At 33.5% G+C, this 13,697-nt stretch overlaps 1 protein-coding gene across 1 annotated transcript; it reads left to right on the top strand.

The window, feature by feature from the left end:
- The first annotated feature begins 285 nt into the window (after positions 1-285).
- Positions 286-11,620, top strand: LOC137925444 (G patch domain-containing protein 1 homolog). The gene is made up of 10 exons (XM_068768883.1): positions 286-424; positions 806-996; positions 1,620-1,758; positions 2,666-2,851; positions 4,732-4,958; positions 6,405-6,557; positions 7,252-7,399; positions 8,705-9,113; positions 9,733-9,939; positions 10,698-11,620. Exons 1-10 carry the CDS (start codon positions 355-357, stop codon positions 11,590-11,592), a joined length of 2,625 nt encoding a protein of 874 aa, XP_068624984.1. The 5' UTR covers positions 286-354; the 3' UTR covers positions 11,593-11,620.
- Positions 11,621-13,697: the final 2,077 nt, after the last annotated feature.

The raw sequence follows: 13,697 nt of genomic DNA, 5'->3' as shown, positions 1-13,697 counted from the left end.
ATTAATCATCACCGGCACTACACACTGGGCGAAGACCTTTGTTATCATTGCAATTTTTGAATGAGATGTTTCGAATGCAATATGGGTTGGATAGGCAGCGATAATTTTTTATGTAATAATTACATGTAGTAAAGAACGTAAGATAGAACTATACTTTATCCCGTCGACAATTTCCGTTCATCATTTTTATTAGGCTTAGTGATAGAAACGTGTGTTGTCCATTTTTCTAAAAAAGTATTAGATTGACATAACGTCAATAATGTTGGGTTATGTTTATATTTTGTAACTTAAAAACTTTTTCTTACTAGTGTCAAAATTGTATATTTATTAGTACATATTATTATATTTCGTGCAATGAGTGATTCAGATACAGATGATGAAAATGTTATTCGTTATGGAACTCCTCTTGAACCTTACGAAGAAGGTATTAATATACAATTTATTCTTTAAAGTTTTGTCCTGCTTAAAAGCGTTTTTTTTTGGTATTTTTATAAGTATTCACATAATCTAAATTTAATACGTGATATTATAATTAAAACGTATTTCTTATTTGCAAAACCTAGTTCTAATATAATTAATTGATTTTTGAAATAATTACGAAAACTGATATATCACAGTCTAAAAAATAATTACAAAATAATATAGTAAAAAAAATTAAGCTTTTCTCCAATTTAAGTTGACTACAAAAGACACATCGGTAGTGTTGTTAAGTAATATCCTAGAAAAGTATCCATTCCATTTTTCTTAATACAATCCAATTTTGACTCTGTTTCTGTTTCTGAAAAATAATTATTTGCGGTTTCAGATGAAGTACCTGCCAAAAGAATGTTTCAACAACAAACAGACCAATATGCTGTGGATGCTCAAGGCAGGCGTAGATTTCATGGAGCATTTACTGGTGGATTCTCAGCTGGCTATGGGAATACAGTTGGCACACCGGAGGGATGGACTCCAACTAGCTTTAAAAGCTCTCGCTCGGAAAAAGCACAATTTTCTGTATGCATTAAATTATTGTTTCTTAAAAAAATTGATCATTACATACATTTCTAATCTATCTTTCCTTTAATTCAATGTCATGTATATTTACCATATAATATGTATACAGTCACCAATATGAATTACAATTTAATTCAACACCTTCATGATTTGACAAAAATACACATTTTTTTCAAAATCAGAAGATTAAAATTAATCAATTCAATTATAACACATACACTGTTGGATACCACCTCTCCTATTGATTTACAATTGGACCAGTTTAATGTGCCCTTCATCTAGTGTTGATGACCTTAACAAGATCGTCTGTCCACCTTGTGGGTATCCCGTGTTTGCTGATACATGACCTATACTTTAGAACAGAGTTTTCCAATATTGGAGCCATGCCCCACAGGGGGCCAATTTCAAAGTGGACTTAACACAAATTTAACCCTTTCACTTTAGTATAAATAATATATAATATGTAAGTTACATAGGAGTGCGTAAGAATATTAGAAAGGCATGGCAAAGTTATAAGGTATGGCTTGTCACATAATAGGTTGAAAAATACTGCATCCAGCTGCTGCCATTTCAACTTGCGGATCTGCTACACTTTATCCATTATTACATTTTAATTGACACAGAATCAAAGACCCGAAGACTTTATGGATGATGAAGACCGTGATGAATTTGGTATAGCACCACGACAATTGCACACAAAAAATGAGTTTTCCGGGCAAAAGCGACAACGGCCTCAGCAGTTCCATTATGGACCTATACCAGGTAATTATATAAACATGCTAAAAAGTGTAAGAAGACTGCTACACAATGCTAATCATTATATGTACAGGGCTATTATATTTTTAAAAGGGAGGGTATAAATGTAAAACTTTCAAAGTGGTAAATGTTAAACAAAAAATTTATTAAAAATCTAAATGTTCCTTTCCTACAATAAGCTAGGGGTGTATGAGATGCCCCCAAAATGGAGATTTAGAATTAAAAAAAATACTCGGTATGTGGATAGGCCATACGAGAGTGCATTTTTATAGCTAATTCTAAAACCTTTATAGTGCTAGCTCAATGGTTCGAGACAATGTTGTCTACCCTGATCTTAGTCAAAATTTTGGCCCCCACATTAAACACTCGCGATTTTAACGCTCGGATTTCTGGTATAGAAATTCTATTATAGAATATATATTATATTATATATACTAGAGCATTATTTGAATTTAAGATGTGGAATGTTAAATTTCTAATTTTTTCTCGTTTGTTATATGGCTCACGGACTTAAAAGAAAGATCAAGTCAAAAATTTACTGGAAATAAATGGACGAAGAAAGCGGGTACTGGTTTCATAAAGAAGATGGCTACCATCATTCCATTAGAATGTCCACTGCTGGATATTTGATGTCCCTTTTAATTTAAAAAAGTATAGTTGGAAGCTGCATTCATGCCCTTTGTGAGTGTCTTAGTCCGTACTTTATAATCTCCTCTCCAGCACTTCAAAGCTCCAGCGGCCATGTTCTTTGTATATCAAGAGAACATTGTAGTCTCCCAATCTGGTTAAATTGTGATATGTAGCAACCCAAGCCGAAGCTTCTCATGAAGCTGGACTCAGCTCTCCCGAACTCCTTTCTGAAAATGCCACTTAAGCAGCAATGTAAGCTTGATGTAAAAGAATGATTTTCCAGGTGAACCTGTGTTAGAGCAGTTGGTTCGCGCTGTTCACGAGACAGCTGCTGTAAAAATGCTACGAGCGATGGGCTGGCGTGAAGGCCAAGGAACTGGTGAGCGGTTGCCAAAGACTGCGAAGCGAAAAGCTAAGGAGCAGCATAAGGTATATGGATGCTACATGCCAACGGAAATGAAGGATGTAAGTACCTTTTATCTTTTATTTATTTTTTACCCTTTTTGTATATAGGGTGATTGAAAATAGGTGTAAACACTTTAATGAAGTGAAGATATAGCTCATTCGCTGGCAATTAACATATGGTATGCACAATTAATACACAATGATAATGTAGTAAGAAAGAGTGGCTGAAATGTTTAAATCACTACATATTAAAATGAATTATTGTTTACTAACTGTCCCTGCAGATTTGGTATTACTGCATACAAAGTAAAATAATATTAGGTACATATGTGAAATGTTTAAATCATGTTACTAACAAATGAGTTATTTATTTACCCTTTGAACATTTTACGCCTATTTTCAATCACTCTGTATAGAAAGGACGCAATAGTTATTATATGATATTACTACCTGGTCAACGAACAAGACCGCGATAATTAGATGAAAGTGTTAATGTGTATTATAAATATACGTGTGTCCCATAAATCTACGTCAAATCGTTGGATGATAAAACAGGTCATGGATAATCTCAGAAAATTTTTAAAATTATTGCCAATGAAAAAAATGAATAAATGCTAAGTTCATTGACGTGTTTCCGTTATTAGACTTTTATAATAGATTAAAAAATATACTCGCTTATTATAATTTTATCTATATAAAAACAAATCGCATAATCAAAATTATTAATACATCCAACTACAAGTGTTTTAAAAATACGTGATATAGCTTTTTTGATTAATTGTATTGATTATTGAAGCATATGGGACATAATACACACAATACACAATGTGTACATTGTAAAATCGTACTCATCTTTAAAAACTACCTGCCAATGCTGTTTAATACACTTAATTTATAAATAGACCAGACAATATTCGGGGAATATGTGAGATTCAGAGATACTCGTTATCCTTAATGTAATTGTGTAAAACTTACAAATTTTGTTGTTAATATGTATAAATTTTAGCTTTAACTTTAACCCATAAAAGAAAATTGTGTAATAAAAATTGTAAACATTATAAAACGCTGTTGTGCCTCGCAGCTGGGAGAAGAAAGATCCGTATCAAATAGCAGCAACCCTCTCCCAACTGTCTGCGCTTAGTAAAAGCGAAAAAAAAGATTGTAAAAAAACACTAGCGATACAAATTAGAATTAATAAAAAAAAAACTCGTTATCCTTAACGAAAGAAGGGAGGCAGTCAAGGAACACGATCGCTTTGTTTCATCCCATTACGATTTGACTTTGTCTTGCGTAATAACTTATATAACAATTGACGGGCGACTGATGTTATGCACTTTCATAGTTTAATCACTCATTAAAACGTTATATTTTGATTTATTATCTATCTACATTTATGTTTTTTAAATTCTTAAAAAATTATATGTTCTGTAGTTTAGGTGTATATGTTTTATATCGATACTATTTGTGCATGGAACATTCGAAAAATTTGGAAAAAACGGTTTATTGACTTTTTTCAAATTGTAGTAATATCCCCTTATAAATAATCATAAAAATTTACTCCTTACTGTCATTGTATCAATGTTAAGATTATGATGCATCGACTGCGAAAGAGATCAAGCGCCGCCTCACATAAGCAGGGAGGCCGTGGCGGCCTTGGTCACCACACGTACTAGTCACGCCCATGTAAGAAGACCGCCAGCAAAAACTTAGTAAGATGAAAACTTCAACACCGAGAGCTACACAAATAGCGTAAAGCGACTGCAACAGCTACGAACAAAGAAATAGTGTACCTGAAGGAAAATTTTTAATTTTAACTCGCGGACTACCAATAAAGCTGTAACAGAAGTACCAGACTAGCAGCATCGAGACTTACAGATTTTTTTTCTATAAAAAGAATAATGAAATCATTTTCTTTCCAGGAAAACCTAAAACTTTCTTCTTCAGACTGGGGACAGTCTGAAGAAGAAAGTTCAGATTCAGAGGTGGACTATGACACTCTGTTCGCGCCAGACGATTATGAACCTTACAGTCTTCAGCGTAAGAACGATCGCTTTGGGTTAGGCTACTCCGGTCTCAGTCGACACTCTGTACTCGGAAATTTGGTGGGTGAATACGGCAGTGGAGCTGGAACATCTAAAAGTCATCTTGTTATGAAAGAAAAAGGAAAGAAGGTATATTAATGTCTTCCATTAAAGCATTTGAAATTTACTTAAGATTATCTTGTTCAAATACTTAAGGCCTCTCTTAGAGATCCGTGATGTGACCAGATAATTGAGGTCCATAGGCAAATAATTGCTACCTTAGTCCAACAATAGCAATATAATGATTAAGTGGTAGTCAACCCCCTTGTTCCTCTCGGGAGCTTCTTGATCACTCTATAAGGCATCAGCCCAAGCCGTCAAAATAATGTATTGGTCCAAACTGAAGTTTCAGAGGTCTGCTTTCGAGCTTAGTACATCAAATCGGGTGGTGACAGTAGACAAGTGTCTTTTTCTATATATAAAATGTTACATTGATTTATAACAGCATTTACTATGAAAAATATTTTACAAGAGAGCTTCACAGTCTTGGATTCACAACACTGGTGCCGAGTCCACCGTATTGTAGAGAAAAGGGCAAGGTTGACTATTGGCGAACACCTTCAACAATTAGACTGTTTTGCGTTCCTAATTAAATTATAAATATTCCTAACATTGCTAATTTGAAAGCCTATTTTAGAAAGAGATTATATTCTCTTCGAATCGCTGTTATACCTCTAGCAACTTCTCGGATGGCGAATACGTGCCGGTAGACGCGGCGTGAAAAAAACCCCCCTTTTTGAGGGCCTCCTTCCCTTATCTTTATGATAGGATGACAGACAGACAGATTACTTCAGTTGTAAACAATTTTTCAGTAAATTTTTTTATTAGGTTTCTTTTGTCATCCTTCGCAACTTATTTTACTATATCTTTCTTCATTTTTAACATATTCTTATTTACTCTTTTTTTATTTCGCCTTTACACACTTGCTTCGCCGCATTCTTTAGGTATTACAATTTTGTTGAAAGTTTTTAATTTTATACTTATATCTTTAATGGAATCAGGCGTTACCTCGCGGAAGTCCATCCTAAGTAAGAAAAGGACCAATATTCAGCCACTTCCGCACATGCAGTGGCAGTCGTGCAAGTCAAGACTCTGTGTTTGGCACTAATCGGTGTAACATAACTCCTGAAGATGCCCCGTGGAGGGGTGAAACACGTGTTGAGTAATTTGGTGGTGGCGGTTGTGTGATTCGCATTGTTTGCCGCATACGCATTTATCAGCGGGCTGGCGGGCGGTGCATTTCATTGCACGACTACCACCGCATGTGCGGAAGTGGCTAAATATTGGTCCTTTTCATACTTATATTTATTTTTATTGATCAGTTAATGGAAGGTCTTTGGGGCGTGCAGCGCAAGCATCTTTGGGGAGGTATATGCCTTGCAGTGGGCATCATGTCATGTCGCATATAAATTCTCTATGAATATATTCCTTGTTTTTTCGTTGATCGTAGAACTATTTGTTTTAAGTGGAACTAAGGATTTGAAATATGAAAATAATGATAAACTATTTGATAATTTTTTTTATGTACATATTCAGGTGTCAATACGAGGCCAGGCGTTCGGTGTGGGGGCATTCGAAGCAGATGATGACGACATATACGCCTCACATGACATGTCCCACTACGACTTCGCTATTGGGGGTCTTGATAAAGAGACGAAACCCAAGACTGCCAACGAGAAAACTTCTAATGTAATTGTTTTATTTTTATTTTTTCTGTATTAATATCTAAAAAGGCTAAAGCCATTGTCAAACTGTTATATGTAAGTGTCACAACAATGTTATTATATAAGATGAAAGTTATTCAGTTCATGTCCCCATTATTAGTACAAGTCATTGCGAACTATCGATTTTAACTCAAGGTTTAGCGTTCTCCAAACACTTAGACGGAATAGCCTAATTTAATCAAATTTAATATCTATTTCTCTTGGTGACGCCATAACTGAACGACTCACCGATTTCATTTACGTTTCCTAATACTTTGTGAAAGGTTTTATAGAAAAAATTACACTAAAACTATAAATTTCATAATATGTAACGATTATTGAAACTTTGTGTATTTTACAGTTCACTATGAATTTCGTTTGCTTGACAGTTTGCTATAAACTTCATGTATTCTACATTTCACTTTTATATTGTTGATGTTATAACATACATCAAGTTATGTTAAATTTCATTCATCATTGGTCTTCTCAATAGATCAATGTTCCGAACCGGTAATAGTGTACAACTTTAAAAGAGCATATTAATTCCTACTCGAATAAAAATAATACGTAAGATTGTTTGTAAAAATCGAATAATACAAAAATATCGCCATTAGCACATTTGTAATGTTATTGAAATGTTTGAGTTATATCTAATTATTTACGATTTTTATTACATTTAGGTGTTAGAAGGTTTCGTAAAGTCGAGTAAACCGATTCCACCCGTGCCGTCACATCCTCCGCCAGCTCTACCGCGTGATTATGTGCCCATCGCCGCGGGCACTCGAAGATCCAGATTCGAACCCACTACACAAATGCCGAGAGATCAAGGTATATAGCGAATAGTCATAATTCTCACTACATGAACTATTGAAATATTATTACTAGTATAGTTAAGAAAGTTCGTACGAAAACAAAACAAATTTTCTAATGCTTTATTATTTAAACAAATTAAAGCATTTACTTTATTATAGAAAAGTAGTCAGAAATGAACTACATAAGATGTAGAAATTTGTAGAAATTAATACTATCCGATAAAATGGTACTTTGTAGCGGCCAACGCCGAAGCTCCTCCGGGAGCCCACGAGTTTCTTTATCTTAAAAGAAGTCTTACAGTCTTTTGCGTTCTGTTAAACTCGCGGTATCGGATAGAGGAAGTGAGAATCCGTTCCAAAATAAATCCATTTGTTCACATTAATAATTAAATAATTGTCTGTGTTATCAATTTGCTCGAAAGTAGATAATACTAAATGTCTATAAATACCATTTTATATAGCACAATTTCTTAATGGGGCGTTACCGCCCTCAAATACGTACTGAAAAATATTTAGGGGGGTTCAAAATCAAATAGGAGTAAAATACCTCTATTTTCATGGACGCACCATGTGGGTGCCGTGCCCATCGCGTTGTAAGAAGAGGGGCCAGGTACGGTGCTCGGGTCTGATGACCCACGTATCAGATTTAAGGTGGTCTTCTTTCATTTTCATCTGAACTCAATTCCTTCTACTTGATCAAAATTTAAAATAAACTTTCTAATGTTCTGGAAGCCGGTTCCAGAAATAATCTGATGTTATATAAATATATAAAAAGATTTAAAAATATAACTTATTATAAATATATGTCATATACATATGTATGTATGTTTATGTACGTTTGTTTATATATATGTATGTTTTATACAAGTTAACTACTATGCTATGGTTGTCTGTAAGGGATTACCTGGTGTGATAAGACCACCCATTCTACTTTCTTCTTTATTATTATAAAACTATTTAAATGTATCCTAATGTGTACAATAAACAATATTAAATTAAATTACAATTAAAATATTACAAACCATAAAAGTGTAACACCAAACAATATCTGTGGTTTTAACCTTTATACCAAAACTGTTAAGAGGCATTAGGCAATTTAAGATAAATTCACTGAAGGTATCTTGAATTGGGAAGTCAGAATTGCTTTAATTTTTTTTTTACGAAGACAGCTTTGTCATCAGTTTTACCTTTTTGCGAAATCAAATGCATTGTACTATAATTTATATGTGATTCAGACTCAGCACGATCAGTTCATAACGGATTATAATTAGTTATATAGATTCAATATTGTAAATGACTTACAATAAAGTACTTTTACCAGGTCTGGGCCGTCATGAGCTAACAGCAGAAGCAAGAGGCGCTTTACTTGGAGAGAGTCCTCTCCAAAAACCAACAGTTAAAGAAGAAAAACCAATAGAAACTGATCCTGTTGCGAAGGTAGTCGGAAGAAATGTCAGCTTTGTCTCTCCAGATAATGGAATGGAGAAAAAAGAATTAGATTTTATACCAATTAGCGACTCTGGTAAAGAACTGTCCAAGGTATTTAAGCCTTTTGTCAGCGATCCTAGAAAACAGGCAAGATATGAGAGTTACTTGAAAGACAAGGATAGCATATTAATGAAGGGAGACGCCGTGGATAGGCTAAGCGAGTGGGAGAGGAACAGAGAGATGGTAGAGTTCGAACAGGCAGCTAAGTTGTATAAGCCGTTGTCGGGGATAATGGAGGAAAGGTGGGTAGTTCGTTTCTCGAAGTAATATTTATATATTTATTTCATTTATTTGTTACTATTTAATATCTGTTATAGTGATATCCTGTATAAAAATAGAGTTAAAATTAGGGAGAAAGGGAAAATGAGTGTGGGTTAGTGAAATTATATCCTGGTTCAATATTCGCTAAAAAATATAATTTTCATTCACTTTTGAATTTTCGCATGATAACAATGGGCCTTTCGCATGATAACAATTGGCCTAAGAATGCTCAAGGTCACTCAGGGTGCAATACAAGAGGCTATATACGGAGGTTCGTTTGAGATCGAATCTGAAATGAAGTTATCTGCAGAAAAACAAAGGTCACCGATGTAGTTCAAAGAATTCCTCGTCTGAAATGACTGTGGGCGTGATACATCGCTCGTGCAACCTACGGCCATGTATGATGACATGAGTTACAACCACGAGCCCGTAAACGTGGCTAAATGGATTGATGACATAGGACTTAGCTGGATAAGGCCAAGACCGGTCATCGTGCGGCAGGCCTCGGCATTGCGATGGGCGTCCATCGGTTGATATGATGATGATTTTTAAAAACTTTTTGTTATTTAGTAATCACTGATCGTTATTTTTACACTGTAGGTTCACGCACGCCTCGGAACCTGATGATGCCCTTAACCCACTCTGTGCAGTTGCGAAGAGCTCAAATAGCTATGGTCTGGCAACACCTGAACAAATTGAAGCGGCCAAGATAGGAGCTTTCGGCCCAATTACAAGAAATGAAACTGGGTGGCGTCCCGAATCTCTAGTTTGCAAACGTTTTAACATTCCAGAACCAGGAACGACTAGGTGAGATAGAATCTTTTTAAATGTTTTAATAACATGAATTGAAATCAAAGTTAACTATAGATTAATTATTAATTAAATAATTTTGATAATACCTGATAACCTTTTAAATAATATTTGCTCGAATAAGAATTTATTTGGTGCATTAAATAATGTATCCTATATAAAAATCAATGATTTGTAAAATAAGCGTTTTTAAAATTCTGTTTACTACGTGTCCGTCACATTACAACAGAATTTTTTTTAAAGTGATTACTTTATACACATGATGTGTAATATGTATTTACCTTTTTAAAACTTTTACGCCATGACCAACGTTTAATATATTATTCAGTTCTCTCTTACCTAAAATAACTCGAATACATATTATTGTTACCTCTCGTAGGATGTTTATTATAAAATTTATTATTAATAAAATTTCAAACTATGTTTATGATATGTATTCACATAGAAGATTAGTTTTAAATTACTCATAAAGATAATGGCAATAAAATTATATTGATTTATATAAAATTACGATACATAATTCCAGTCTATTGTTTGCACTATTTATTAACTGTCTTATGGCTGTTAGCTTCCGTTTCTAATACCGAATTAATTTAATAGCATTCTACATTTGTATAGAACAGTGCTGGTTTTTTTATGAGCAATAGAATATAGTAAGGAAAAAGGTTTATTGTTGGTTTATCCCACAAGTTATTACAATGAATTCACACTTAATTATAATAATATTATTTTATCATTGTTTGAATTTTTTCCAGGGACGAACCGAAAAAAGAAGATAAATCAAAAGTGTCATATTCGATATTTTCGTATTTAGAATCATCTGTTCACGATAAGGAGAGCTTCACAAAAGAACAAAGCAAATTTAGCGGCTCCAAATCATTGAATATGGATGTTATACCAAAATCAAATAAATCTACTACTGATACAAATAAAAAAGAAAATGAAAAAGAAAATAAAGAACTAGAAGAACCATTTACTATACAAACTGGAGTTAACAAACGAATGACAGTAGCAGAACTATTTCTAAAGGAATCAGAAAAAGATTTAAAGAGCAAAGATAAAGGCACTAAAGTAACAGAAACTATTAAGAAATTCGATAAAATGGACCTGTACAAGTCAATATTCCTCAGCGACAGTGAAAACGAAGAAGCACCCGTTGAGAGTTCAAAAACGAACGACACTGATGATTTCATCGAAACACCGAAAAACATCGAGAGGAATTCATCACCGCCACGTGGGATATTCGCTAACATAGACTTTGACGAGCTCAACTCTTGGAAGAGAAACGCTGAAGTTAAAAAACCAGAAACAATTACTTCCACTGCAGCAAAATCACAAACAATTAATGATATAAACAACAAAGATAATATTGAAAAAAACGAAGCCGTTGACTCTAATGTCTATGGCCCGAAAATACCTGAAAATTTAAAGAAAACAGTCGAAGACACAGTACAGTTTGATAATTTCAAACCCACTTATAGAAGTAAAGAGAAAAGGGACAACCAAGAAATAGAAACATCTTCTGATGATGACTCTTGGATAGAGGCCGGAGAAGTAAAATCAAAGAAATCTAAAAAGAAAAAGAGTAAGAAACATAAATCAAAACATAAGAAGTCTAAACAAAAAGAAACTAAGAAAAAAGATAAATAGGGGAAAATTAAAATATATTATAAAAAGAACTGAGTAGTTAATAATTATTTTCCTTTTATTTTAAATACATTAATTGGTGTCTAAGAATTGAACTTTTATCATTATTCTCACATACAGCAACATTATTATAAATAATTCTGCAACTTTTTTATAAGTCTCTAATCCTAATTCTTATCAATTCTTCTGACATTCTTCCCGCAACTTACACAGGTGATCCAAAGTCTGTAATAATATTAATTAATATTTATAATGTATAAAAGTGTACCTTTTCACAGTACTCATTTTAATGTGTTTTTAATGGTTATTAGAAGAGTATCTTAAATCCTCTTAGATCCTTTGTCATAAATGTAAGAAAAAAACTTGTGTGATTGTAAACGCGTGGTTATTCCATATGGAACAATTGTTTGTAAAAGTTAGTAAAAGTGACCGTACTGTTGCACTTTACCCATTGCGTGAAGTTTGTTATCTGTAAACAAAATGATTATTAGTGCTCGATCAAATCTATGCATTGATAAACAATTGTAAAATGTCACTGGTAAAACAGTGACACTACTTTTCAGGCATTACTTTAATACTTTGACTGCCACTCCAGTAAATAAGACAAGCACACCTTCACCTTCGCTACTCGTTAACCAACCTTTCTAATCGGAAACGAGGCTGTATCCTATATCACATGGAACAACAACATCCGACTATGCTAGATAGAAGCGTTTCTGGAGTTTCTTCCGCATTCGTATCAAGTAGCTATTCCTGGCTAAGCCCAAGTCGATGTCCCCTCGTGTGCGATTTTGAGTTTAGTCACTCCATGGAGCGCCTAATGAAGTGATCTAAGTGTTCGTCGGCCTCCTAATCGGGTAAAAAAGGAATACGTAACGGCCCGGTCCGTGGTTCACCTGGGCGCCCAAAAGCTTTGCTATCTTTAAGGAGATCTTAGGCTAGTAACCGTGTGTGCTCTTTCACTTCAAACTCGCGGAATCTGTAAATGTCATTTGGGCAGCAACAATAGTCGAACCCAAAAAAATCTTTAAAAAAAGGTCAAAAAGTATTTGATACAATTATTTAATCATTACAATATTGATAGTCTAAAATTAGACGCCGTATGTACATCACAAATGGTAGAAATCCCCGAACAACTAAAGAAATGAAACTTTAAGTAAACATTTTTAAAAGAAAATACCGACGAATAACTAATGTCGATACAATGTAAAGTTTGAAGTTTAAAATTGTAAACATACAACAAATTAATATACAATCCAAACGTAAGATTGACACAATACGTCAACAGTGGCCAAGAATAGTTTATATAAAATAAACTTTGAATTACAACCAATCAAAACAAAAACTGACAACGGAAAACTTTTGAATATGACATTATAAATATAACTCTTACACAATAATTACGTTACGCTGAAAGTGTGGGTGTTGGGACTGTCACAAGGTTATTCTTAATGGCGGGAAAAGTATCGGAATTATCTAACTTATCTCTTACATTATTTTTGATTATCACATAATTTAATGCTCCATTATATTAATATTTCTTCATTTGTAAAGAATAACAAAAGACCCTTTGTTTTATATGTAGACCAGCTGTCTGAGAGTGATACGTGATTCAGATTAAACGAAACGAAAACAATTTGTAAACGTATTTTATATATTTATATAGGTTTTTATTTAGTTATACATTACCTTTTACTAACGTATTGTAATACTTGACCTGTGCATTGCGAGTAATGAATATAAAACACTTAATGTAGAGTAAGGAAAATTCTTAAAGTTGTCAATAGTGATGTAAAAGACAGAGACAAAAATATGACTTCAGTATTAGTGAAAACAGGACAACAAATTATAAAAGAAAAGGATAGTGAGACAACATTGTAAGTGTGCGAAAGAGATATAGATAAAACAGTGCTTACAACATAAAATTTTGCCTTCACAATCGGCACGCATGCGTCATTATTCTACTACAGAGACGTATTCGTCAATTATTGAGAAAAATATTAAACATGCACAGATATTGGAACAAAAGACATTTAAACTTATTATTTTAGAATCATTTTTTAAGTTTAATATTACTTTCTTTTTGAGAAATATTTTCAAACTTGGTA

Source organism: Battus philenor, unplaced genomic scaffold (assembly GCF_028537555.1).
Source record: "Battus philenor isolate CCGP_79_NKW_IND1 unplaced genomic scaffold, ilBatPhil1.0.hap1 SCAF_27, whole genome shotgun sequence".
NCBI lineage: Eukaryota > Metazoa > Arthropoda > Insecta > Lepidoptera > Papilionidae > Battus > Battus philenor.
This window is presented reverse-complemented; position numbering and strand designations above follow the sequence as displayed.

Bases quoted from the DNA above. Each gene is read 5' to 3' on its own strand.
- LOC137925444 (XM_068768883.1), top strand. From the start codon at position 355: ATGAGTGATTCAGATACAGATGATGAAAATGTTATTCGTTATGGAACT. The intron at 425-805 runs GTATTAATATAC...TTGCGGTTTCAG, and splicing joins TCTTGAACCTTACGAAGAAG to ATGAAGTACCTGCCAAAAGA. The intron at 9,114-9,732 runs GTGGGTAGTTCG...TTTACACTGTAG, and splicing joins TCGGGGATAATGGAGGAAAG to GTTCACGCACGCCTCGGAAC.